Below are 25,089 nucleotides of genomic sequence, written 5' to 3' on the forward strand. Positions count from 1 at the left end.
AAAAAGTGAATGCTTTTAAAGTATTATAAAAATATGAAATTTACATGAATAAATTCAACAAAAAGGATTAGAACATCTCTGTCATGAATATTATAGGATTTTTAGAAACATTAAAGAAAACCTAAACAAGTGAAGAGACTACCATGTTCATGGATTAGAACACTCAGTATTATAGAGGTGTCAGTTATCTGCAAACCAGATGTATAGATTCAAAGCGATCCCAATTTTAAAAGTATAGAGCTTGAGAACCTGATTTAAAAATTTACATCATCGTGTGTATAAGAACAAGAACAAGATGGGAGAACTTCTACTAAATATCAAGCCTCCTTATAAAACCATAGTGATTAAGAGAGTTTATTGGAGCAGCGATAGACAAGCAAACATATGAAATATAATAGAAAATCCAAATACAGACCTCCATGCAAGCTGTCACTTGACATAAGATGTGTGACATTGGAAGATTAGCAGCAAATGGTTATACTAAAACCATTGAGTTGTACACATGAAAAGGGTGAATTTAGATAATGTGATACCACTTCACACTGGCCAGTTTGGCTGGAATTAAACATGTCTGATAATAGCAAGTGTTGACAAGGATGTGGAGAGCTCAGAATTGTCATTCACTGCTGGTAATGAATTAGATGGCGGAGTCACTTTGGAAAACAGTCTGGCAGTTCCTCAAATGGCTAAAAAGAGATACTGTACGACCCAGCTGTCCCCCTCCTAGGTAAATGCCCAAGATAAATGAGAACATATATTCTCATGTATCAGTATATAACTGTTTATAAGAGCACTATGATAGCCATTAGGTGGAAACAATCCAAATGTTTATTAATTGATGAATTGCTAAACAAAATGTGACATATAAATACAATGAGCTGTTATTTGGACATAAACAGAATGAAATACTGACTCACACTATATAGTAAGTGAAGTGAAAAGAGCCAGTCACAAAAGGCCACATGTTGGATGAGTCCTTTATATGAAATGTCAAAAATAAGCAAACCTATAAAGACAGAAAGAGGATTAGTGAATACTTAGGGTTGTGGGTCAAGGGATGAGAGTATAGATGGGGGTATAGATGGGTATAGGTTTCCTTTTTAGGTGATAAGAAAGCTTGAAAATTGTGATGATAATTGTGTATATCTATGAATAGACTAAAAATGATTGAATTATACACATTATGGCATCTGAATTAAATCTCATTTGAAAAATACCCCTAGCTGGGGCACCTGGGTGGCTCAGTGAGTTAAGCCTCTGCCTTCGGTTCAGGTCATGATCCCAGCGTTCTGGGATCGAGCCCCATATCAGGCTCTCTGCTCACTCGGTGGGAAGCCTGCTTCTCCCTCTACCACTCCCCCAGCTTGTATTCCCTCTCTCGCTGTGTCTTTCTCTGTCAAATAAATAAAATCTTTAAAAAAAAAAAAAGAAAAATATCTCTAGCAAACAAACAAAAAAATTCTGTTGAGGAAAGGAGAAACTTTTCAAAAAACGGTGTCGGGATAATTATTTATCCATAAGAAAAAAGGAAAATAATTTCCAAACCTCAAACCATTCACAAAAATCAATTCCTGCTGCATTAAAAATCTGTGTACATTTTCAACTTTTGAAACAGTTATAGATTCATAGGAAGTTTAACGAACATTCCAGAGATTCCCACATACACTTTCCCCACAACAGTCACATCTTGCTTAATTGTGGTGCAGATATCTAAGTCAGGACGCCAGTGTCAGTACATGTGTTGTTTGTGCCAGTTTATACATACAGATTTGTGTGACCACCGCTATACTGAAGACCTTGAACTAGCATATTGTTACCGAGAGCTCCCTCATGCTGTGTGTTTATAGTCACGCCCACCCTCTTTAACTATCCTGTTTTCCATCTCCTTAATTTTTAAAAAAATTTTATTTAATTTACCTGACAGCGACAGCGAGAGAGGGAACACAAGCAGGAGGAGTGGGAGAGGGAGAAGCAGGCTTCCCGCTGAGCAGGGAGCCCAACATGGGGCTTGATCCCAGGACCCTGGGACCATGACCTGAGCCAAAGGCAGACACTTAATGACTGAGCCACCCAGGCGCCCCCTTAATTTTTTCATCTGAATGTAATCTTAGATATTAATGGAATCCTATTATATGACCTTAGGAGTTTCCACTCAGCATGAAGTGCTGGAGAGCCATTCACATTTTTGCATATATCCGTAGTTTGCTCCTCTTTGTTGCTGGGTCATATTTCATGGAACAGATGAGACACAGTTTCACTATCCATCTGTTGAGGTACATTTTGTTTATTTCCAGTTTTTGACTATTACAGAGGAAGCTGCTGTGAGCAATAACATACCGGTTTTTGTGTGGACATGTTTTCTTCTTAATTGAATTATAGTTGACCTACAATATTAGTTTCAGGTGTGCAAGACAGTGATTTGATATTTTTACACATTGCAAAATGATCAGCATGGTAGATCTAGTTACTCTCTCTCTCTCACTATACGAAGTTATTATATTATTGAGTCTGTTCCCTGTGCTGCACATGACATCCCTGTGACTTATTTAAAACTGAGAGTTTGTACCTCTTAATCCCCATCACCTGTATCACCCATGCCTACCCCCACAACTCCCAGCCCCAGCAACTACAAGTTTGATCTCTGTACCCGTGGAATGGTTTGTTTTGTTTGTTCTATTGTTCTAGTTTTTAAATTTCACATATAGGGGAAATCATACAGTATCTGTCTTTCTTTCTCTGTCTGAGTTATTTCACTGAGCATAATACCCTTTACTTACATTCATGTTGTTGCAGATGGCAAGATCACATTCTTTTATATGGCTGAGTAATATTTCATCACACACACAAACACACAGTCCACATCTTTATCCATTCACCTGTTGATGGACACGGAGGTTGCTTCTATATCCTGACTATTGCAAATAATGGACATAGTGGTGCATATATCTTTTTGAATGAGTGTTTTCATTTTCTCTTGGCTGAATACCCAGTCATGGAATTGCTGGATGGTATGGTCATTCTGTTTTTAAATTTTGAGGAATCTCCATCCTTTTTTCCACAGTGGCTGCACCAGTTTGCTTTCCCAACCACAGGGCACAGGGGTTCCCTTTTCCCCACATCCTCCATCACCAACACTTGTCATCTCTTGTGTTTTTGATTATAGTCATTTGACAGGTGTGAGGTGGTATCCCCTTGCGGCTGTGATTTGCATTTCCCTGATGATCAGGGATGTTGCAATTTCCTCATTGTGTGCGTTGGCCATCTGCATTATCTTCTATTTAGCTGTTCTGCCCATTTTCAGTTGGGTTTTTGTTGTTGTTGTTATTGAGTCAAATGAGTTCTTTATGTATTTTGGATATCAATCCCTTATTGGATATATTGTTTGCAAGTAGCTTCCCCCATTCCACAGTTTGTCTTTTCATTTTGTTGGTTTCCCTCACTGTGCAAAAGCTTTTTGGTTTGATGTAGTTCCATTTGTTTATTTTTGCTTTTGTCGCCCTTGCCTAAGGAGACATAACCAAAAATATATCACTTGGGCCAGTGTCAAAGAGTTTATTGCCCGCATTTTCTTCTGGGAGTTTTATGGTTTTATTTAGGTCTTTAATCCATTTGAGTTTGTGTTTGTTGTAAGAAGGTGGTTCAGTTTCATTCTTTGCCTGGAGCTGTCCTGCACCATTTGTTGAAGAGACTGTTTTCCTATTGAATATTCTTCTTTGTCATGCATTAATTGACATATAATCGTAGGTTTATTTCTGGGCTCTTTATTGTGTTCCATCGATCTATGTGTCTGTGTTTATGCCACTGCCATACCGTTTTGATTGTTACAGCTCTGTCATATAACTTGAAATCTGGAATTGTTATACCTCCGGGTTTGTTTTTCCTTTTCAAAATTGCTTTGGCTATTCAGGGCCTTTTCTGGTTACATACAAATTTTAGGATTGTTTGTTCTAGTTCTATGAAAAATGCTAATGGTATTTTGATAGGGATTGCATTGAATGTATGGATCGCTTTGGGTAGTACAGACATTTTAGTATTTGTTTTTCTAATCCATGAGCATGGAATGTCTTTCCATTTGTTTGTGTCATCCTCAGTGTCTTCCTGTCCAATCTGTATTTCCTTCTTGTGATGGAGGGGACTTTCCCCATTACAAATATGATGTTAGGTATAGGTTTTTTGTAGATGTCCTTTATCAATTTAAGGAAATTCCACTCTGTTCCTAATTCACTGAGAGTTTTCTAATTCGGTGGTTCACACAATTCACAGAAATCAATTCCAGGTAGATTAAAACCCACTTGGAATAGTTACAGACTCACAATCAGTTGCAAAAATAATATAGAATTGTTCCATGCACCCAGTACCTAATTTCCTCCAGCCGGGACATCTGACAAAAGTAGAATGCCTTATTGATGGACACAGTACAGTCAGCTAGACCACAATTACCTGGTCTTATTCAGAGTTCACCAGAAAAGAAATATCTGTTTTTGAATAGCGAAACGCTAAAGCTTCAGATAATTAGGATAAAGGAAGATTTTTTTTTTTAAGATTTTATTTATTTATTTGACAGACAGAGATCGCAAGTAGGCAGAGAGGCAGGCAGAGAGAGGGGAAAGCAGGCTCCCCGCTGAGCAGAGAGCCAGACGCGGGGCTCGATCCTAGGACCCTGGGATCATGACCTGAGCGGAAGGCAGAGGCTTAACCCACTGAGCCACCCTGGCGCCCCAAGGAAGATTTCTTGAACAAGACAGGAGTACACAGAATAAAGGAAAATGATGCCGGATCCCGCTACATGAAAGTGAATCACTTCTGTTTATCCAAAGGTATCATAAAAATTGTGAAAAGAAAGAATCAGAAAAAAATTATTTGCCATGTGTGGAGCTAGTATCCTGAATATGTAAAAAATGCCCATGAATCAATAAGAAAATGAAAACAGGCCAAGGGAAGAGTGGGCAAAAGCCTCGGACAGGTACTTCGCCAAAGGGGAAAACCCCATGACCAAACACTCATTCACCGAGGGGGATAAGCAGGGTCCGTGCTGCCTTCCCTCAGTTTCCCCGAGGTGCAGGAGCCACCTGTACCAACACAGGGGCGTGGCGTGACGTGGAGGGGTGTGTTTAGCAACTCTGCCAGGCTGGGAATGCCGGCCGGCCAAGTGTGTGAACGGGAGCGGCGGCGGGACAAGAGGAAAATGAAGTAGGGTTCTGCATTTTCACTGCCAGGGTTTGGAAAAGATCGTCTATCAGATGTTTTGTCAGGTGTTTTTTAGATGATTTATTGTTAAATCAAATCAAAAAAAGTTCTGCCCAAGAGCAAAACCGCGGAGCATTCTGGGAGCCCCCAGAGCGGCGCTAAGGCCCCGCCCCTCGGCCTCCTTGCAGGATCACCAGGGCAGAGCAGGGCAAACACAAGGTGCTCTACAACTCGGCGCTACGGTTCCGCCACCGCCTCTACGCTGACCTGGAGACGGTCCTGTACCAGGTGCACCTCTTCAAGCCGCTGTCGCAGCTCATGAAGCGCTCGGCGCTCTACGTCCGCAACAGCGTTCTGCAGAAGGCCTTCCAGGCCCTGAACAGGTGTGCCAGGCCACCTCCCAGGGAGTGGCCACGGGGAGGGGGTGGCCACGGGGAGGTGGTGCCGCTGGGGGCGGTGCAGGGACCCTCCAGGGGCAGAGAGAGAGAAAGCAGGCTCCCCGCTGAGCAGGGAGCCCCAGGTGTGACTCCATCCCAGAACCTTGAGATCATGACCTGAGCCGAAGTCAGACGCTTAACCGAGGGAGCCACCCAGGCGCCCCAGCTTTTATTTTTCTTTATGCCTAAAGAGGCTGAGCCTAGGAGTGGAATTCAGTTCCCGGGACCCCGAACCTGTGTCATTCCCTCTAGTCCACGTGTTCTCCCAAGGGGGTTCGGAAACACTGGGGAAAGGAAGACCCTTTCCTCGAACACAGGTCACACGAAGCTATCTGCCATTCTGGGGGAATAGCCCAGAACAGCCCGAGCAGTGAGTGATGGGGACCAGAACCAGATCCACCAGGCCTGGAACAGTTTCCTCTCCAGCTGCATGTTTGCTTCCGTTGCTTCTTCCCTAACCTGTGCAGAAAGGCGTCCTCCAAAGATCTAGATCTTCCACTCTGTGCCTGCTGTTCTGCGCCAGGGCTGGTGAACCTCTCCCCCTTTTCCCCTTCTCCCCCAGGCCTTCTGCCTGTGACCCTGCAAAGCCGTGTGCTCCTTCTGCAGGACTGAGCATGGCTCACGCTTCCGGAGGGCCTTCTCCATTCATGTGGGGAGCAGGAGGGCCAAGTGAGGCACCCCCAGTTTGGAGTGGAAACTGGCCAAGCCTAGTGCAGTGGGAGCCCTGGGACCATGGCCAGCCTGTGCCGGGCTCTGTGGGGGCAGTGAAGGACAGAGTGGCTGGTTCTTTCAGGACGTCGGGAAGGGCTGGCCTTGAATGTCAGCGAGCAGACCTTCATCAGGGGACAGTCTGCTCACTGGAGCCAGGGGCGGGGGATGCCAACCATTTCTTTAAGCTTTAAAGCCAGCAACAGCCCTGGCTGAGAGTCAGCTCCCAGCTTATCAAATATATTAATAAAGGAGAGGGTGGAGCTGGGAGAGAGAGGAAGGGCGGGCGCCCAGGGCCGTGGAGAGAGGGGACTGAGTCCTATTATCTCCCACCTCTCCCCCCACAGCCCTACCTGAGAGGCTAGGCAGGTGTGGGTTGGGAACCCCACAACAGCACGCCGAAGCTGCAAGTCAGGAAGCGGGGGCAGTGCCGGGGGCCTCAGCAGGCTCGCGTGCTGGGGAGGTGCTGGGGCGTTTGGGTGTCCAGAGCCCCAGCGGTCAGTGAGGGGACGCTGGGCCCTGTCTTAGAGAAAAGAAAGAAAACTGCTATTTATTAAGTGTCTGCTGCGTTCCAGGTAGCGGCCTTCCTCAGGGCTTTATTTGCATCTGCAAGGCCAAGGGGTGGGCCACAGCAGCTGAAAAATAATCAGAGTGGATTGTGGGAAGCCTTAAATTCTGAGGGCTGTGAGGAGAGTGAAAAGGAGGCATTCTCTTTGGTGGGCTCGTCCGGGTAGACTCAGCTTTGAGTCCCTGAGTTCTGTGAGCTGGGATGAGCCAAACGACTCTCGAGCTGCACGTTCTCTTGGAAAACGGGACTGGTAAACACCCTCGGAAAGGTAGGTGAGGCCATGTGGGTGGCCCTCTGTCTCGCAGGATCTACTCCATCTGCCATCACAGCACCAAGCTCAGGGAGGTGATCACGAGAGGCCTGCTGCCTTCCTCCGCCATGGTCAAAGACTTGAGCCAAGAGCTGGGGCTGCCCATTTCGCAGGACGATCTCGCAGATGGAAAACGGATGGTCTTGCCGTCTCGGCCCGCCCCTCATCCTGAGCGCTTCTTAAGTCGGAAATCCACGCTGGCTTACGAGATCCAGGCCCACAGGGACAAGTATCTGCAGTGGCAGAACACCATGGTGCTCAAGAGCAAAGGCCGGGAGCCCAGCCTCATCGAGGTGGGCGTGTTCTCCTCCTGGGGTCAGGGGTCCCTGGCCTCTGCTCACCTTGGGGCTGTCCAGTCACCTGTGGGGACATACAGGCTCCATGACCAGTTTCTTTATCTCCCTTGATCTTGGGAAGGGTGGGCAGGGGGTGCAGGCTGCGGGGCTGAACCGGGTCAGAAGTGTGCACTCCCAGCCCTCAGTCCCCATCCTCCCTGCAAGGGAGAAGAATGCTCTTAGGGATTATCACCTTTACCTTGGCCCCTGAGTTCATCTCAAAGGAAGAACTGGGGTGTGTGTGTGTTCTTCAATGTGTAAGGGGAACAGAATAGGAGCTGAGAGGCTGGGGAGGTGTAAGAAGGCTGGGTGCTCTGCAGCCTGAATGGCAAGAGAGAGCCTTGCTCACTCCACACCAACCAAAAACCAAGGGCTTGAAGTTGTCCACCCAGGGGCTCTGTGAAGCACCCCCACCCCAATCTCTAGGGAAAAGAAAGTCTCTCAGAAGCTTTGAAAGTGTATATTGTTTATGAAAACCAGTGAAGAGGCTTTTCCCCATTAGTGTTCAGGTTTTTACAGAAGAACCAGCTCTTGGATCTATCAGTCTTCTTTTTTATTTTTTCTATTTTCTAATTTACTTCAGTTTTTATGTTTTTATAATATTTTAAAACTTTATCTTTCTCCTATTTCTAACTTCTTTAAATTTTTTTCTTAAGGAAGTATAATTGGCATACAATGTTATATTAGCTTCTGGTATGCAACATAGTGACTGGACTGTACTTTATTCAGTGCTTTTCACAATAAGTGTGGTCACCATCTGTCACTGTACAACATTAGTACAATATTGTTGACCATATTCCTGATGCCGTACTTTGAGTCTCTGCGACTTATTTTGTAACTGGAGGTTTGTACCTCTTAATGCCCTTTATCTATTTCACCCATCCCCCCACCCACTTCCCCTTTGGCAACTATAAGTTCTCTGTATTTAAGAGATTTTTGTGTTTGTTCATTTTACCTTTTAGATTCTGCATATAAGTGAAATCACGTGGTAGTTGTCTTTCTCTGACTGACTTATTTCACTTAGTGTAATACCCTCTAGGTCCATCCATGTCATTGCAAATGGCAAGGTCTCATTCTTTTTTATGGCTGAGACATATTCCATTGTATATATACCATGTCTTCTTTATCCACTCATCAGTCGATGGACACTTGAGTTGCTTCCATCTCTTGGGTGTTGTAAATAATGCTGCAACAAACATAGAGGTGCATTTATCTTTTCAAAGTAGTGTTTTATTTCCTTTGAGTAAATACCCAAGATCATATGGTAGTTCTGTTTTAATTTTTTGAGGCACTTCCATACTGTCTTCCACAGTGGTACACCTTGCTAGCTGCTTCTTTTTTTTTTTTTTAAGATTTTATTTATTTATTTGACAGAGAGAGATCACGAGTAGGCAGAGAGGCAGGCAGAGAGAGAGAGAGGGAAGCAGGCTCCCCGCTGTGCAGAGAACCCAACGCAGGACTCGATCCCAGAACCCCGAGATCATGACCTGAGCTGAAGGCAGCAGCTTAACCCACTGAGCCACCCAGGTGCCCTAGCTTCTTCCTTCTTAAAAATGATTTTATTTATTTATTTGAGAGAAACCATGAGTGGGGGCGGGGGAGGGGGCAGGTGCAGAGGGAAAGGGAGAAGCATGCACTTCACTGAGCAGGGACCCCAACAGGGGCTCGATCCCAGGACCCTGAGATCATGACCTGAGCTGAAGGCAGACACTTAACTGACTGAGCCACCCAGGTGCCCTTACCTTCCTACTTTCTTGTGTTGACTATTTCATTCATTTTTATTTTTTCTTGTTTAACAAGAAAGCCTACTCATTTTCCTCTGTTTACATCCTTGGCCATATTCTGTAAAGTATTATATGTACTGTATGTTCCGATTGTTATTTTCCTTAAATTCCTTATAAATTACAAAACAAGACTGAAGATAGGCCTATAAAAAAGTCAAACAACTGGGAATATTAGCAGTCCTCCCTTACCCCCTTATTCTACCATCTCAGTGCACTTACATATTTACACACATGTGCACACACATACACAAGTACTACATCACATGACTACATCATATTCATTTATGGGTTAATGCTGTTTTGTTAATGTCATTTATCGAAGGATCTTGAAGATTTTATGATAACATGGCTATAAAATTTATAATATGTTTGCACAATTTACTTAATATCTTCATATCACTTATATTTGGTTGAAAGCACCTGGAAACATCATCCCAGATTTTTAAAAAGATTGTTTCTATTAGTTACTGGTGATTTCAAATGGCCTTAGCTAGCTTATCCATACCATAATCAATAATTGAAACCCAACCATAATTTAATTTTTTCTATCCTTACTCTGAGATGGAATTTACCTACTAAAAATTTAATCATTGTAAGTATATATAAATAATTTTTAAGTAAATTTATGGAGTTGTACAACCATCACAATCCAGTTTTAGAACATTTCCATTCCCATAAAATTTTTCCTTATGCCTGTTTGAAGTCAATCCCTGCTCCCACCTCCAGCCCCAGGTAGCCACTGATCTGCTTTTTGTCTCTAATTTGCCATTTCTAGACATTTCATATAAACAGAATCAGACAGTTTGGGATCTTTTGTGTCTGGCTTCCTTCACTGAGCATCCCCTTTCGGAGGTTCGTCCATGTTGCAGAGCATACTGATAGTTCCTTTTTAAAACTGCTGAATACTATTCCATTGATTGAATGTATCATGTTTTTAATTTACTCATTCCCCACGTGGTGAAATTTGTATTGTTTCTAGTTTGAGACTATTATGAATATCACTGCTATGAACATTGGCAGACAGATCATTACATGAAAATATTTTCATTTCCCTTGGGTAGAAACCCAGATGTAGAATTGCTGAGTCATGTGGTAAATTTAAGGAATTTTTTTAGCAGTTTTACAATGAAGTTGCACCATTTTACACCGCAGAACGCAGCCTGTGAGGGATTTGGTCTCTCCACATCCTCACAAACTCTTGTTATTGCCAGTCTTTTTGATCAGAAGCCATTCTGGTATGTGTGTGTAATGGTACCTGATTATGGTTTTAACTTGCATGTTATAATCATTTAAGATTTTGGATATCTCAATATATTTATTGATGATTTATCTCTGGTAACTTCATATATTTACACGCATTTTAAAATCAGGTTGTCTTCTTGTTGAGTTGCAAGAGTTCTTTATTCTGGATATAGTTTCTTAATCAGAACTATGATTTGCAAATATTTCCTCTTTATCTGTGGCTTGTCTCTTTACTTTCTTAATTGTGTAAAGAAAAACTCTGTAACTGTAAAGGGTTTTAGTTTTGATGAATTCCGATTTATCAGTGTTTTAGTCTAATTGTTCATGCTTTTGATGACATAGCTAGGAGCTCTGCCTAATTCACGGTCACAGAGATTTTCTTCTATGCCTTCTTCTAGGAGATTTAGAGTTAGCTTACATTTTAGGCCTTTGAACAATTTTGACCAATTGTGTGTGTGTGTGTGTGTGTGTGTGTGTAATGCAAGGTAGGGATCTGAATTTTTTTTTTTTTTTTGCATGAGGATAGCACCACTTTTTAAAAAAATATTTATTTATTTATTTACTTGAGAGAGAGAGAGAGAGAGAGAGAGAGAGAGTGGGAGAGCGTGTGCAAGTGGGAAGGGCCAAGGGAGAAAGAGAGAATCTCAAGCAGACTCCTTGCTGAGCACAGAGCCCAGCACGGGCTCTATCCCATGACCCCAAGATCATGATCTAAGCCTAAACCAAGAGCTGGACACTTAACCAAGCCACCCAGGCGCCGCTCTAGCACCACTTTTCAAAAAGATGAACTATCCCCCCATCCCCACCCCCCATCGAATTGCCTTGGCACCTTTGTCAAGAATCAGTTAACCATAAATGCAGGAGTTTATTTCTAGTCTCTGTTGTATTCCATTGACTTAGACGTCTATCCTTATACCAGCCCCACATCACCTTGATTGCTAGAACTTTAGTGGCAGTTTTGAAACTGGGTTGTGTAAGTCCTTTAACTTCTTTTTCAAAATTGTTAAACTATTTTGGGTCCCCCACCATTTCCGTATAATTTTGGGATCAACTTGCCGATTTCTACCCCCCAAAACCTCCAAAAAACAAAAACCAAACTTATGGGGGATTTTCATAAGGCTTGTGTTGAATCTATAGATCAGTTTTGGGGAGAATTGCCATACTGTCAATTTTGAAGCTGTTAAGCCAGAAACATGGACTGTCTGTACTTTTATTTGGGTCTTCTTTAATATCCTTCATGTACAAGTCTTAGACCTCATGAAATTAATGCTGCTATGAATGGAATCATTTAGTTCTTGAGTGGTAAGAACATAGAAATCCAGTTGGTTTTTTATATTGCTTTCATATCCCGAAATCTTTTGAAGTTGGATCATACCATCCATGGGTGAAGACCATTTTACTTCTTCCTTCCCAATCTAGATACCCACCCTCCCTCCCTCCCTCCCTCCCTCCCTTCCTTCCTTCCTTCCTCCCTTCCTTCCTGCATTAGTCTGTGCTGATTGCCATACAAACGCCACAGGTTGGGTGACTTAAACATCAGAAATTATTTTTCTCACAGTTCTGGAGGTTGGGAAGTCAGGATCAACATGCTGGTAGAGTAGGTCTCATTCTGAGGCCTCTTCTCTTGGCTTGTAGGTGGCTGCATCTTGCCATGTGCTCTGCGTATGCAGGTGTGGGGAGAAAGACTGTGGGCTCCCTGGTTCCTCCTCTTATAAGGACCGTGATCCTACGGGATCAGGGTCCCCCCCACCCTCGACTCTTATGACTCATCTAACCTTAATTACTTCCTTATTCAAATACAGCCACATTAAGAGTTAGGGGGTGGGGGGTATTCATTCCGAAACCCCTACCCCCGTCCTGTTTTACTTTAAAGCCTCTAGAATATGGTACAGGGTCACACGGGAGTGGTAAGAGCACACCTGCTTGCTTGCTTTCTGATCTTGAGGGGAAAGCAATCTTTGACCATTACGTTAGGTATTAACTGCAGGACTGGAGTGCGCTTTATCAAGCTAAGGAAGCTTCCTTGTAGTCTTAGTTTGTTTTTATCATGAATAAATGTTGAATTTTGTCAAATCCTTTTTTTTTTCTCTGCCTCTATTGAGGTTCTCTCCTTTATTTATACAATGTATTACATTTCTTGATGTTTGGATGTTAACCCAATCTTGTATTCCTGGGATGCATCCCACCTGGTCAGGGCACATGATCTTTGATCTGTGTGTTTCTGAATTTAGTTTGCTAATATTTTGTATTTTTCTTTTAATAGCTTTGTCTGACATCAGTACTTGTGTAGTATTGGCCCTGTAAAATGAGTTGGTGTTTCCTACCCTTCTGTTTTCTGGAAATATGTGAAATGTTGGCATTCATTCTCTCAGTATTTGGTAGAACTATCCAGTGAAGCCATCTAAGCCTGAGCTTTTCTTGGTGAGTAAATTTTAAATGGCTAATTTGATCCCTTTACTTGTGATAAGTCTATTCAGATATCTTTTTTTTTAGGTTTTATTTATTTATTTGACAGAGAGAGGGAGAGAGATCACAGGTACTCAGAGAGGCAGGCAGAGAGACGGGGGAAGCAGTCTCCCTGCTGAGCAGAGAGCCCGATGCGGGGCTCAATCCCAGAACCCTGAGATCATGACCTGAGCCAAAGGCAGAAGGTTAACCCGCTGAGCCACCCAGGTGCCCCCAGATATCTTTCTTAAGACAGGTGTGATAATTTGTGTCTTTTTAGGAATCAGTCCATTTATCTAAGTCACCTAATTTGCTGACAAATGGTAGTTAATAGAATTTTCTTATAATTCTTTTAATTTCCATAAAGTTAGTAGAATGTCCCCTCTTTCACTCTTGATTTTACTAATTTGTATCTTTTCTCTTTCTTGGTCATCCTAGCTAAAGATTTGCCAATGGTGGTGATCTTTTTGAAGAACATTTTTGGAGTTTATGTTCTCTATTTTTCTATTTCATGTTTTTCTGCTCTAAACTGTAATTTCTTCTGCTTATTTGGGTTCAATTTGTGACTCTAGTTTCCTGAGGAGCAAAGTTATGTTTTTGATCTGGATCTTTTTATTTTATACATGTAGGTACAGCTACAAAATTCCCCCTAAACACTACTTTAGATGCAGCCCATAAACTTGGTTTGTTGGTTTTCATTTTCACTCACCACGAAATATTTAGTAATTTCCATTATGGATTTTAGAAATTTAGAATTTAATTTTGTTGTGATTGGAGAACATACCTTATATGGTTTCTGTCCTGTGAATTTTTTTAAAAGATTTTATTTATTCATTTGACAGAGGGAACACAAGGCGGGGGAAGTGGGAGAGGAAACACGCTTCCAGCCGAGCAGGGAGCTGGACGCCAGGCTCAATCCCGGGACCCTGGGATCATGACCTGAGCCAAAGGCAGATGCTTAACGACTGAACCACCCAGGTGCCCCTGTCCTGTGAAGTTTATTACAATTTGTTTTATGGCCTAGATCCGTCCTTAGCCTTGAAAGAAATATATATTCTTCTAACACTGGGAGGAGTGTTACATAATGTTATATAATGGCCAGCTCTATTTGTTCAAGTCTTGTGTCATTGATTTTCCTTCTAGTTGTCCTGTCAGTTGTTGAGATTGAGGTATTAAAGTCTCTGTTCATGGTTGAATCATCTATTTCTCCTTTCAGTTCTGTAGATTTTTGTTTATTATATTTTGGGGCTCTGTTGTTACACGTTTGTGTTTATATCTTCCTGATGAACTGACTTTAATCATTATGAAATGTCTTTTTGTTTCTAGTAACATTTCTTAAAAACCACTTTGTTTTATGTTAATGTAGCCACACCAGCTCTCTTCCACTTTGCATACTACATATTTTTTCACCCTTCTTTGACTCTCAAACTGTTTGTGGCTTTGCATCTAATACGTGTCTACTTTAAACAGCAGATAGCTGGATCTTTTTTTAAAAAAATCCAGTCTGACAAACTTTGGTTGATTGTCCATTTATGCATAATATAATTATTGGTAAGGTTGGATTTATGTCGTTTCTTAAATATATTTAATATTGATTTTGATCCTTTGTTTCTTTACTGCCTCCTTTTGTGTTGAACAGGTATTTTTAGTGCACCATTTTAATTCCTTCATTGAATTTTTTCCTTAAAAAAGTTATTAGTGGGGTGTCTGGGTGGCTCAGTGGATTAATAAGCCTCTGCTTTCGGTTTAGGTCATGATCTCAGGGTCCTGGAATCAAGCCCCACATTCGGCTCTCTGCTCAGCAGGGAGCCTGCTTCCCCCTCTCTCTCTGCCTGCCTCTCTGCCTACTTGTGATCTCTTTCTGTCAAATGAATAAAATCTTAAAAAAAAAAGTTATTAGTGGGTTCTCTAGGAGTCTTCCATTATATCCATCTAAATCACAATCTAGCTTAGATTATTATTAGCTTTATTAGGGTAAAATGTAGAAACTTCTATAATATAGTTCCATTTCCTCCCCCTCCTTTATGTTGTTATTGTTGTATGTCGTTATTTTACAATATATTTGTGTGTGTGTGTATAAAACAATCCCCAAATGTAGTTTTATTATTGTTTTATGCAATCATGTCTTCCAGATTAGAATTTGAGAGAAGGAAAAGTGTTTATATACTATTTTATATGTACTATGTATTTATCTTTTCCAGTGATTTTGTTAATGTAGATTTTAGTTATCATCTGGTGTCATTTATTCTCGGTTTCAAAAGACCTCCTTTAGTATATCTGATAAAGCAGGTCACTACCTACAAATTCTACCTTTATCAGAGAATATTTTTATTTCACCATTACTTTTGAAAGATGGGTTTTGCTTGACATAAAATACTTGGTATTTACTGAGAATATTTTTTCTTTCAGCGCTTTGAAAATATCATTACATTGTGTTTCTGTTATAGTTTCTGATGAATATTAAGCCATTATTTATATTGTTTCTGTACACATGGTGAGTCATTTTTTTCTTGTTCTATGATTTTTCATTGTCTTTTTCTTTCAACTGTTTGATTCTAATATGTACAGGGGGGGGGGATCTCTCTAGATTCACCCTACTTGGGGTTCATTGAGCTTCCCTAGATCAGTAGGTCAGTCTTTCAGGCCTTAATGTCTTCAATACTTTTTTCTGCTCTTCCTTCTCTGCTCCTTCTCAGACTTCCATTATGTGCATGTTGGCTCACTTAACAATGTCCCACAGGTCATGAGGCACTATTAATATAAAAAAATATTCTTTTGTTTCTATTCCTCAGACTGGATAATCTCTCTCTTTAGGTTCAGATTCTTTGTCAGCTTAAATCTGTTATGTCCCTTCAGTGAATTTTTCATTTCAGTTACTGTACAACTTCAGTCTTCATATAGCTTTTTTTGAAAATACCTCTTTATTCAGATTGCCTATTTCTTGACTCATTGTTGCATATTTCCTTAAATTTCTGAAATAATTTTTAGTTTGTTTTTCTAACAGCTGCATTGAGCTCTTTGTTAAGTCAAGCAGCTGAATTCACTCGACAGTTTCTAATGACTGCTGTGTTTTCCTGAATTAAGGTTTACACTTTACTATTTCTTTGCATGCCTCCTAATTTTTGGTTGAAAACTAGACATTGGAAATGCATTGCAGCAGCTCTGGATTCTGCTTTTTTTCCCGAAGGGTGATGGTGGTGGCTGTTATTTAATAACTTGCACAAAATATGTGGAATCTCTTTCCTCAGTGGTCTGTAGCAAGCTGATTGTCTTTCCTGGTTTTGTTTTTACTTTTATTATATTTTAAAGATTTTATTTGATAGAAAGTGAGCACAAGCTGGGGGAGTGGCAGGCAGAGGGAGAAGCAGACTCCCCACTGAGCAGGGAACCCCCCCCAATGTGGGACTCTATCCCAGGACCCTGAGATCATGATCTGAGCTGAAGGTAGATGCTTAACCAACTGAGCCACCCAGGCATCCGTTTTGTTTTTAGATAGTGTGTGTGTGTGTGTGTGTGTGTTTGTGTGTGTACATGAGTGTGGGGGGAGGGGCAGAGGGAGAGGGAAAGAGAGAATCTTAAGCAGGCTCCACACTGTGGGACTCAATCTCATGACCTGAAACGAAATCGACTCTATTGCTTAACCAACAAAACGAAATCAAGACTCTATTGCTTAACCAACTGAGCCACCCAGGCACCCCTCTTTGCTGATTTTAAAATTGCTTTTTATTTTTAAGCCTGGCTTCCTTGGAGTCACCGTCATGTCTGCTTCAATCAGTGATCAGCCAGTAAATGGTTAGAAGTTGCGTACCTCTAGCCAGCCAGCTTTCCAACCTGTTTCAGTGGATCTGCGTGTGGGTAGGGGCATGCATTCAAAGTTGGCTCTGGCTTTGACTTTTCACAGGCCCTCTCATGTCTCCTCTGCATATGCAGGCAGGCAGTCAGCAAGGGATGTATGAAGAGCGTGTCAAGGTCCTTTATGGCTGTCTCATTTCCTGTATCTCCCCGTTAAATTTTTATTAATTTGCCTGCCTGTTGCTTGCCGCATATAGGATTGCAACCTCAGGCCTGCTGAGCAGGGGGATGGCTCTGTTTGTTTGCTGCTGAGATTGCTATTGTTGCTTATAATTAGCTGCGCACGTGGGGTTTGCCAAGCCGCAGTTCAAATTGAGTAAGTCTACGTTCAAGTGAGCAGAGCAGCCGCGGATTTTCATGACTGGCATGCCCCAGCAGAACTACTGCCGTTAAGTGCCCGACACAAACTCCTACTGTGCTTTCCTGAAGTTCAGCACATTTTTATGAGTAAACATATCTAAATTTTTTGTATGCCTTTGGACAATTTCCAGTGGTTGCTTTTGACAATTTCATCCAGATTTATTGTTTCTTGAGGAGAGGACTGAGCTCCTTACTCCACCGTCCTGGAAGTCCTATCTTCCTCCTTCCTAACTACAATTTTACTTATTTCTATTTGCTATGATGTGTGTGTGTGTGTGGGGGGGGTGGCTTGGGGAATTGTGTCCACTTTATCCTTTGCTTTACTATTTTTTAGATTTTATTTTTATTTATTTAAGAGAGAGAGGGAGAGAGCACAGCAGGGGGAGTGGCAGAGGGAGAGGAAGCAGCAGGACTCAATCCAGGACAGAGATCATGACCCAAGCCAAAGGTAGATGCCTAACAACTGAGCCACCCACACACCTATACCACAATTTATTATGGGCATTTGTATTCTTATGTTTTGCTATTTAAACAATGTAATTACATATTTTTAACATAGACATGCAGAATTGTTTTGAGAGGTTTACTTAGGATTAGAATTGCTAAATTAGGGGCGCCTGGGTGGCTCAGTGGGTTAAAGCCTCTGCCTTCAGCTCAGGTCATGATCCCAGTGTCCTGGGATCGAGCCCTGCATCAGGTTCTCTGCTCAGCAGGGAATCCGCTTCCCCCTCTCTCTGCCTGCCTCTCTGCCTACTTGTGATCTCTGTCAAATAAATAAAATCTTAAAAAAAAAATGCTAAATTGTACTTTGACTTGTCTGGGTAATATTTTCCAAAATGTTTAGAACATTATATGCCTGCCAACCATGCATGACTTTGTTTTCCTACTTCCATGCTCATACCTCTTATAGTCAGACTTTAATTATTGTTAGTCTCTAATGTGTAATAGTCTCTATGAAGGTTTTACTTTGCATTTCATTGTTTACTACTGCAGTTGAATATATTTTTATTCAATATATTTTTACTATTTGAAATTTAGTAATTTCTTCTTCTGTAAATGTGTTCCTTTGAACTTTAGGTGGTTTTAAGGTTCTCAGTGCTAACAATAGTATTTTATAAACATTGCAAATCTTATGGTGCTTGACTTCTTTTCACTCTTACTGCTGTCTTTTAAGGGACAAAAGTTATTTTGTAAAATTTCCATTTCTTCTTTTATGACTTAAATGTCTTGCCTTATTTACAATCTTTTCCTACCCCAAAGTCATACAACTATTCAGTGTTTTCTTCTAAAAAGATTAAATTTTTGTTCATCAGATTTAAATTTTGAATTTATCTGGAATTTATTTTTCTTTAAAGATTTTATTTATTTAAAGATTTTATTTTGTATTTATTTCTTTAAAGATTTATTAAAGATTTATGTTTTGAGATAGAGTGAGAGTGAGCGAGAGAGCAAGCAATAGCTGGGGGCAGAGGGAGAGGGAGAAGCAAGCTCTCCACTGAGCAGGGAGCTCAATGCAGGGCTCAATCCCAGGACCCTGAGATCATGACCTGAGCTGAAGGCAGACCGAGCCACCTAGGGACCCCTGGAATTTATTTTTCGTGTGAAGGTAGGAATCTAATTTCATTTCTTCCACATGTTCAATGGTACCAGCACTTGGCTTAAAAGCCCATCCCTTCCCCAATTATATATAAGACCAATGCAGTCAGATCAGGTCGCTATTTATACGTTAGTTTATACGTATTTGAGATCTTCATTGAAATTGCACTTACAAATGCATTATTTTCTTCAAAGAATCAATTATCTGTTGCTTTTTAGATTTCCATATTGTACATCTATTTTCTATTTCATGGATCTCTACTCTTACTCCTTACTTTTGTTGGCTTGAATTTGCTCTGCTTTTTCTAATTTCTTCAGATGGACGTTTAGATAATTTTCAGATATGAATCATTATAATGTATTCATTTTGGCTAAAAACTTCTTATGAACATTAAGTGCATCCCCCAGTTTTTGTATATCATGTTTTCATGACTCAGTTAAAAATAATTTTCCATTTTCCATTTTCATTTGTCCTTTGATGGGTTAGTTAATATTATGCTGTGTAATTTCCAAACATTTTAGGATTTTTGTTACCTTTTTGTTATTCAGTTATACCTTGACTGCATGATCAGAGGATATATTCTGTATAATTTCTATCCTTTGTTGATATTTGATTTACAGTCCAAAATAGGTTAGTCCTGGAAACTGTTCCAGAGTACTTGGAAAAAAAAAAAGTATCCTGTAGTTGTTGATAGTGTTCCAAACACATCAACCTTTTTAAAAAATTTTTCCTTTCCTAAATCTATATCCTTATCTTTAAATTCTGTCTCTTCTCTCAGGTTCTAGGGGAAGTCTGTTAAAATCTCCAGATATGATTATAGGTTTATCATCTCCTGTTTTTGCTTTGTATCTGTCAAGCTTGTTTTAAATATATATAAATTTCAGACTGCTTTAGCCTGTTGATTTCTTTTATAAATGATAGGTCCTTTTGTCTCTGGTATTACTTTTTAGATGTATACGTTAAATACAGTAAGCCGTATGAATCTTAGGTATACAGCCTTCTTCATTTTTATCTATGTACATACCTATGAAACCATTACACAGATCAGGGTGTAGATGATTCCATCAACCCAGAAAGTACCATGCTTCTTCCCAATTAACTGCTATCTTGAGATCTACTTTCTTAGTAACTTTCAAATATACAATACAGCACCGTTGACTATAGTTACCATGCTATACATGACATCCTGTGGTTTATTTGTTGTATAACTGGAGTTTGTACCGTTGACTACATTTATCCATTTCACTCCCCCCCCACCTCTAGCAACCACCTATCTGTTGTGTATCTAGGAGTTCGTATTTTTTAGATTCCACAAGTAAGTGAGGTCACTCGATATTTGTGTTTCTCTGTCTTATTTCATTTAGCATAATGCCCTCAAAGCCCATCCATATTGTCACAGATTTCCTTGCACTGTGTACACACACGTGTGTGCACATGCATGCATGCACCCCCCCATCTTATTTGTCCATCCATCCATTGACAGACACTTGGGTTTCTTCCATGTCTTGCCTGTTGTAAATAATACTGCAATGAACATGGGGGTGCGTATACCTTTTTGAGTTAGTGTTTTTATTTCCTTCAGATAACACCCAGAAGTAGAATTGCTCAATCACATGGTATTTCTATTTTTAAATTTTTGAGGACCCTTCTTACTATTTCCATAGTGGCTGCAGCAATTTACATTCCTACCAAGAGTGCACAAGTGTTCCATTTTCTCCTTGTCCACACCTGTTATTAAAAACAGTTGTTCTAACAAGTGTAAAGTGAAATCTCTGTGTGGTTTTGATTTCCATGATGATTAATGATGTTAAGCACTTTTTCACTTACCTGTTGGCCATTTCTATCTCTTCTCTGGAAAAATGCCTATTCACATTCCTCTGCCCATTTTTTAATCAAGTGTGTTTTGTTGCTTTTTGGTTTTTGCTGTTGAGTCCTAGGAGTTCTTTATTTTGGTACAAGCCCCTTATCGGTTATACCACTTGTAAATGCCTTCTCCCATTCAGTAAGTTGCCCTTTCATTTGGTTGATCGGTTCCTTTACTGGGTAGAAGTTTTTAGTTTGATGTAGTCCCATTTATTTATTTTTGCTTTTGTTGTCAAATCCAGAAAACAAAAAAAATCACTGCTGAGACTGATGTCAAGGAGCGAACTACCTACTGTTTTCTTCTAGGAACTTTGTGGTTTCAGGTCTTAAGTTCAAGTCTTTAATACATTTTGAGTTAAATATTTGTGTATGGCATACAATAGTGGTCCAACTGCATTTTTTTTGGTATGTGACCTATTTTCCCAGCACCATTTATTGAAAAGACTGTCCTTTCTCCATTGTATATTACTGGTTCCTTTGTTATACACTGTATATATGTGGTTTTATTGGGCTCTCTGTTCCTTCCATTGACCTATGTGTGTGTTTTTATGGCAGTACTGCACTGTTCTGATTTCTACAGCTTTGCTTAATCAGGAAATGATGCCTCCAGTTTTGTTCTTTCCAAAGACTGCTTTGGCTATTCCGGGTCTTTTGTGGTTCTATAAAAATTTTAGAATTGTTCTATTTCTGTGAAAAATGCCATTGGAATTTGGATAGGGACTGTATTGAATCAGTAGATTGTCTCGGGGTATTTCCTAAATGTGAACACTGCACAGGAAAAATCGTGGAGGCTCCTGAAATCTTCCACCAGAGAGGATTTAATTATCTTCTGGAAGACAAATAAAGGACAAACTCTCTTAAACAGGTTTATCCCTTCTTTGCCCACATTTCTAAAACATAGATTTTCTTGAATTCTGAACTGTAAGTTTAGGGTGTAAACATGTGCCTTCCTCCTTGGCACACTGTGAAATCCAATTTTTGTTTCCCTAGTATGGTGACATGTTCCCAAATATCTGGTTAACATCTGAACCTCTTAGCTGCTTTTCCTGCTTGGGTTCTTTTTATCTGCTTCATTTGTCTCATGCATTAGCAATTTAGGAATCAGCAAATACCTTGAGAGCAAACCGTACTGGAGGAAAAAAGGATTCGGTCCAGATTCTTGGCCCCTCAAATCCCGAGTGCTTGCTCTCCTGTGATGTCAAGCAGATGTCCATTTCTCTCTGCAATGCTGTCAGCTGTTGCTTAATGTGTTTTGAGACCACATTGTTAGGTGCATAGGTGTTCATTGACAGTGATACCTTCTTGCTCTCTTTCTCAACATACAATGTCTGTTTGTGCCTCTTGATAGATTTTTACCTTGAACTATGTGCTCTGATATTAAGAATGCCACGTTTATGTCTTGGCTTTGTGATTCCTTTTTGCCAAGTTTTTATTATTCCTCCCTTTAATTCCAACCCTGTTATCTTTTTGTCTAAAGCTGTTTTTAAAAGATTTCTTTTGTAAGTCATCTCTACACTCACTATGGGGCTTGAACTCATGACCCTGAGATCAAGGGTCCCATGTTCTACCAACTGAGCCAGTTAGGCGCCCCTAAAGCAGTCTTTGTAGACAGCATATTCTTAGCTTAAAAAAAAAAAAATCTGAGGCTTATTAATTGGCAAACAACCCATTTACTGAGAATATTGTTAGGTTGGGCTTCTGAGGGACCACCTCATTTTCTTTTAAATTTCTCCTGTTTCTTTTGACAGGGTAGGGTTTTTTTTCTGATTTAAAAGTTTATCTAGGACAACCACTTTAGAAACAAAAGACCATATTCATTTTTATATATTCCTACTGAATTGAGAATTTTTATATTAAATTTCCTTTGTAAGACCAATAGCACACTTATACCCCCTTTTTATTTTTTCCTACTCACACCCTACTATCCCTTTTATATATTCAGTCTCCAGAATTTCAGTTCTAGATTATACTTTCCTTAGTCCTTTTTAGACAAGAAAACCACTAGGATACTGGACACCATCACTTGCTCCCTTTGTCCAAATACTCCTGGGTTTTCCTCATCCCTTTTGGACATTTTCCCAAGCGTATTTCCCAAGGAAAGTCTCTGTGTAAACTTCCCAAGCCTTGTACACCTGACACACTTCTGTCAATGGAATGGCCATCTCGTCTGGGTGTACAGTTAGGTTCAAGTTCTTGTTCACAGTTCTGCTGTGGAATTGGAGGCCAGTCTGGTACTTTTGCCTGCACAGGTGGCCTCCTCTTTTTCTGGCAGTTTTCAGAGTTTGTCTTTGCCTTTGTGGTCTTACCTGTCACTAACAGTGTGCCCAGGCTTGGAATTTTTGTTCTCTTTTCTGAGGCTCCTTCTATCTTTAAAATTTCCTACTGCTTTCCCTTTCCTTTTGCAACTTCTGTTATTTGGATTGTTTCCACTTCGGTTCCCAGACTCTGAACTCAGGCTTTCTAATTTCATCTAAAGCCCGTTGCCAGTTCACTCATTCCTTCCACAGCTGCCCCACTTCTGCAGGGTGCCTCGCTCGCTTGTGCCCTTTATTTCAACTCTGGTGTTTTACATGCACTATTTGTTTCTTTAATCTGCTTTTAAGACTGATTATTACATTTGCCTTGAATTTTATCCCATCTCTTCCAACAGCTCGGCTTCCGTTCAGTTTGTGTCTGTGGTCTTTTATGCTGGTTCTATTTCTCAGGCATCTAGTTCCTTTGGCTGTGAGTCCAAATTTCCCTGCAGCCTTCAGTCCCAGGGCCGGGAATCCCGGGTGTCCGGAACAACCGTGGACCACTGTTCTCACCTCACCACGTGGTCTCTTTTGGTCAGAACGTCCATTTTAAACTCTAAGGAGTAAGTACCATGAAAGGAGAAATCGGTCTCTCTAGGTTGTAATGCTCTAGCTCTAAGGTTGGGAAGGAGCAGGGGACTTGCACTTATTATGAAGGGAGACTGGCTCATTCAGACCCACCCCCCCCCCCAACGGAGAACGACCAGAAAAACTGGACAGAATACTCACTGCTCTGACTGAAGCTCTGGGTGCCATTACAAGGTCCCAGCCTAGATGGCCCCTCTGGCATAGTCATCTTGAAGGGGCTCCACGGCAGGAGTCCTGTCCCTCATCCAAGGACCTGTGGCCTGCCTCTGCCTCCAGACCCTGTCACTCTCAAACTGCCTTGACTTGTTGCCTTGACTTTTCTCTCCTGTGTGTGAATCACAGATTTTTGAATCTTTTCCTTATTTTGCATTCTCATACAGAAATTCCTCAAAGATTACCGAGTCAAGACACTTGGGTTTGGCCTAAAGACGTGGTTAATGTGAGTCAAGGTCACCATCTTCGGTTAAAAAAAAATTTTTTTTCCCCAAAGCGAAAGATGGTGATTTTGCTGAAGGTTAATAGGCAAGTGGCGGGCAAGCAACACTGCACAGTGCTTAAGAATGCAACTCTTCTTCGGGGTCCCAGCCACCTTCTGTTCTCTCCCTTCACTGCAGCCTTCATTCACAAAGGAAGCTGACAGATGGTCTTGGGGGCTCTGGAGAGAAGGTGATACTTCCTGTGTAGTCAGCACTAAAAGCTGACTGTGGGCAGGGAGGGTAGTTCTTACTGCTTGAGGTCACCATCTCCCCTGTATATCCACAGAAGCATGAAGCTTCTCCCACTTCTGACCATCGGAGCCCTAGATTCTATCTGTGGCCGGGTGTTGTGAATTCCAGTTACTTTGGCCTTAGGCAAATCCCATTTCTGGCCTGCCAGCCACGTTGGACGGTGAAGGGCTGGAGCAGATGGCCCTCTGGTACGTTCTGTGATGGCACTGCAGCTCCAGAGCTCGAGACGTGATCCCTGCACACTGCGGCCGTGCCCCACAGATCACCTTGCTCACCACAAGCCGGCAGCTGGCGTTGAGGGGTCTGTGTGTAATGACTGGTGTCTCTTTCCTCAGAAAAATATTACTGGAGCCTACCAGCTTGGCAAGAAGCCTTTGAAGTCTGTGGTGAAGGTGATCCGAATTTCAGCCCCAGCCAAAGACGTGGTTTATAACTACAGTATCCAGACCCTGAATTCCACAGAACTTGCTAAGAAGGAGCTGTATCGAGAGATGGCCAAGGTGAGTGCGAGGCCCAGGGACAGAGGCAGGCAGTCCGTGCTTATACTCCAGACAGAACAGTAACTGGCTAATCCAGGGAGCTCACTCCTCATCTGATCATAGAAGGCAGCAGGGGCACTCTGGCGTGCACCAGAAAGCCAAGCAGGAGATCAGGGACCAGGTGCTGGGGGGGGGGAGGTGTTCTGTTCCCACACCCTGTGGGAATCCCCCACACACGAGGGAGAGCTGAGAGATGCTAAGCATAAGCTCCCGTGTACCCAGCTGCAAACACCTGCAGGGCCCCTACCTCTA

The 25,089-nt window shown here is 41.4% G+C and overlaps 1 protein-coding gene across 1 annotated transcript in view; it reads left to right on the plus strand.

The window, feature by feature from the left end:
- CFAP92 (cilia and flagella associated protein 92 (putative)) overlaps nucleotides 1-25,089 on the plus strand; it is a gene marked incomplete at both ends in the record, with an annotated part of 65,730 nt that overhangs the window by 39,790 nt on the left and 851 nt on the right. The window contains 3 exons of the mRNA XM_080811197.1: nucleotides 5,376-5,570; nucleotides 7,206-7,503; nucleotides 24,634-24,798. Coding sequence (XP_080667323.1) covers nucleotides 5,376-5,570; nucleotides 7,206-7,503; nucleotides 24,634-24,798 — 658 coding nt within the window. The remainder of the gene's footprint in view (nucleotides 1-5,375; nucleotides 5,571-7,205; nucleotides 7,504-24,633; nucleotides 24,799-25,089) is intronic.

This window comes from Martes martes (genome assembly GCF_963455335.1).
Source record: "Martes martes genome assembly, chromosome: 1".
NCBI classification, from domain to species: domain Eukaryota; kingdom Metazoa; phylum Chordata; class Mammalia; order Carnivora; family Mustelidae; genus Martes; species Martes martes.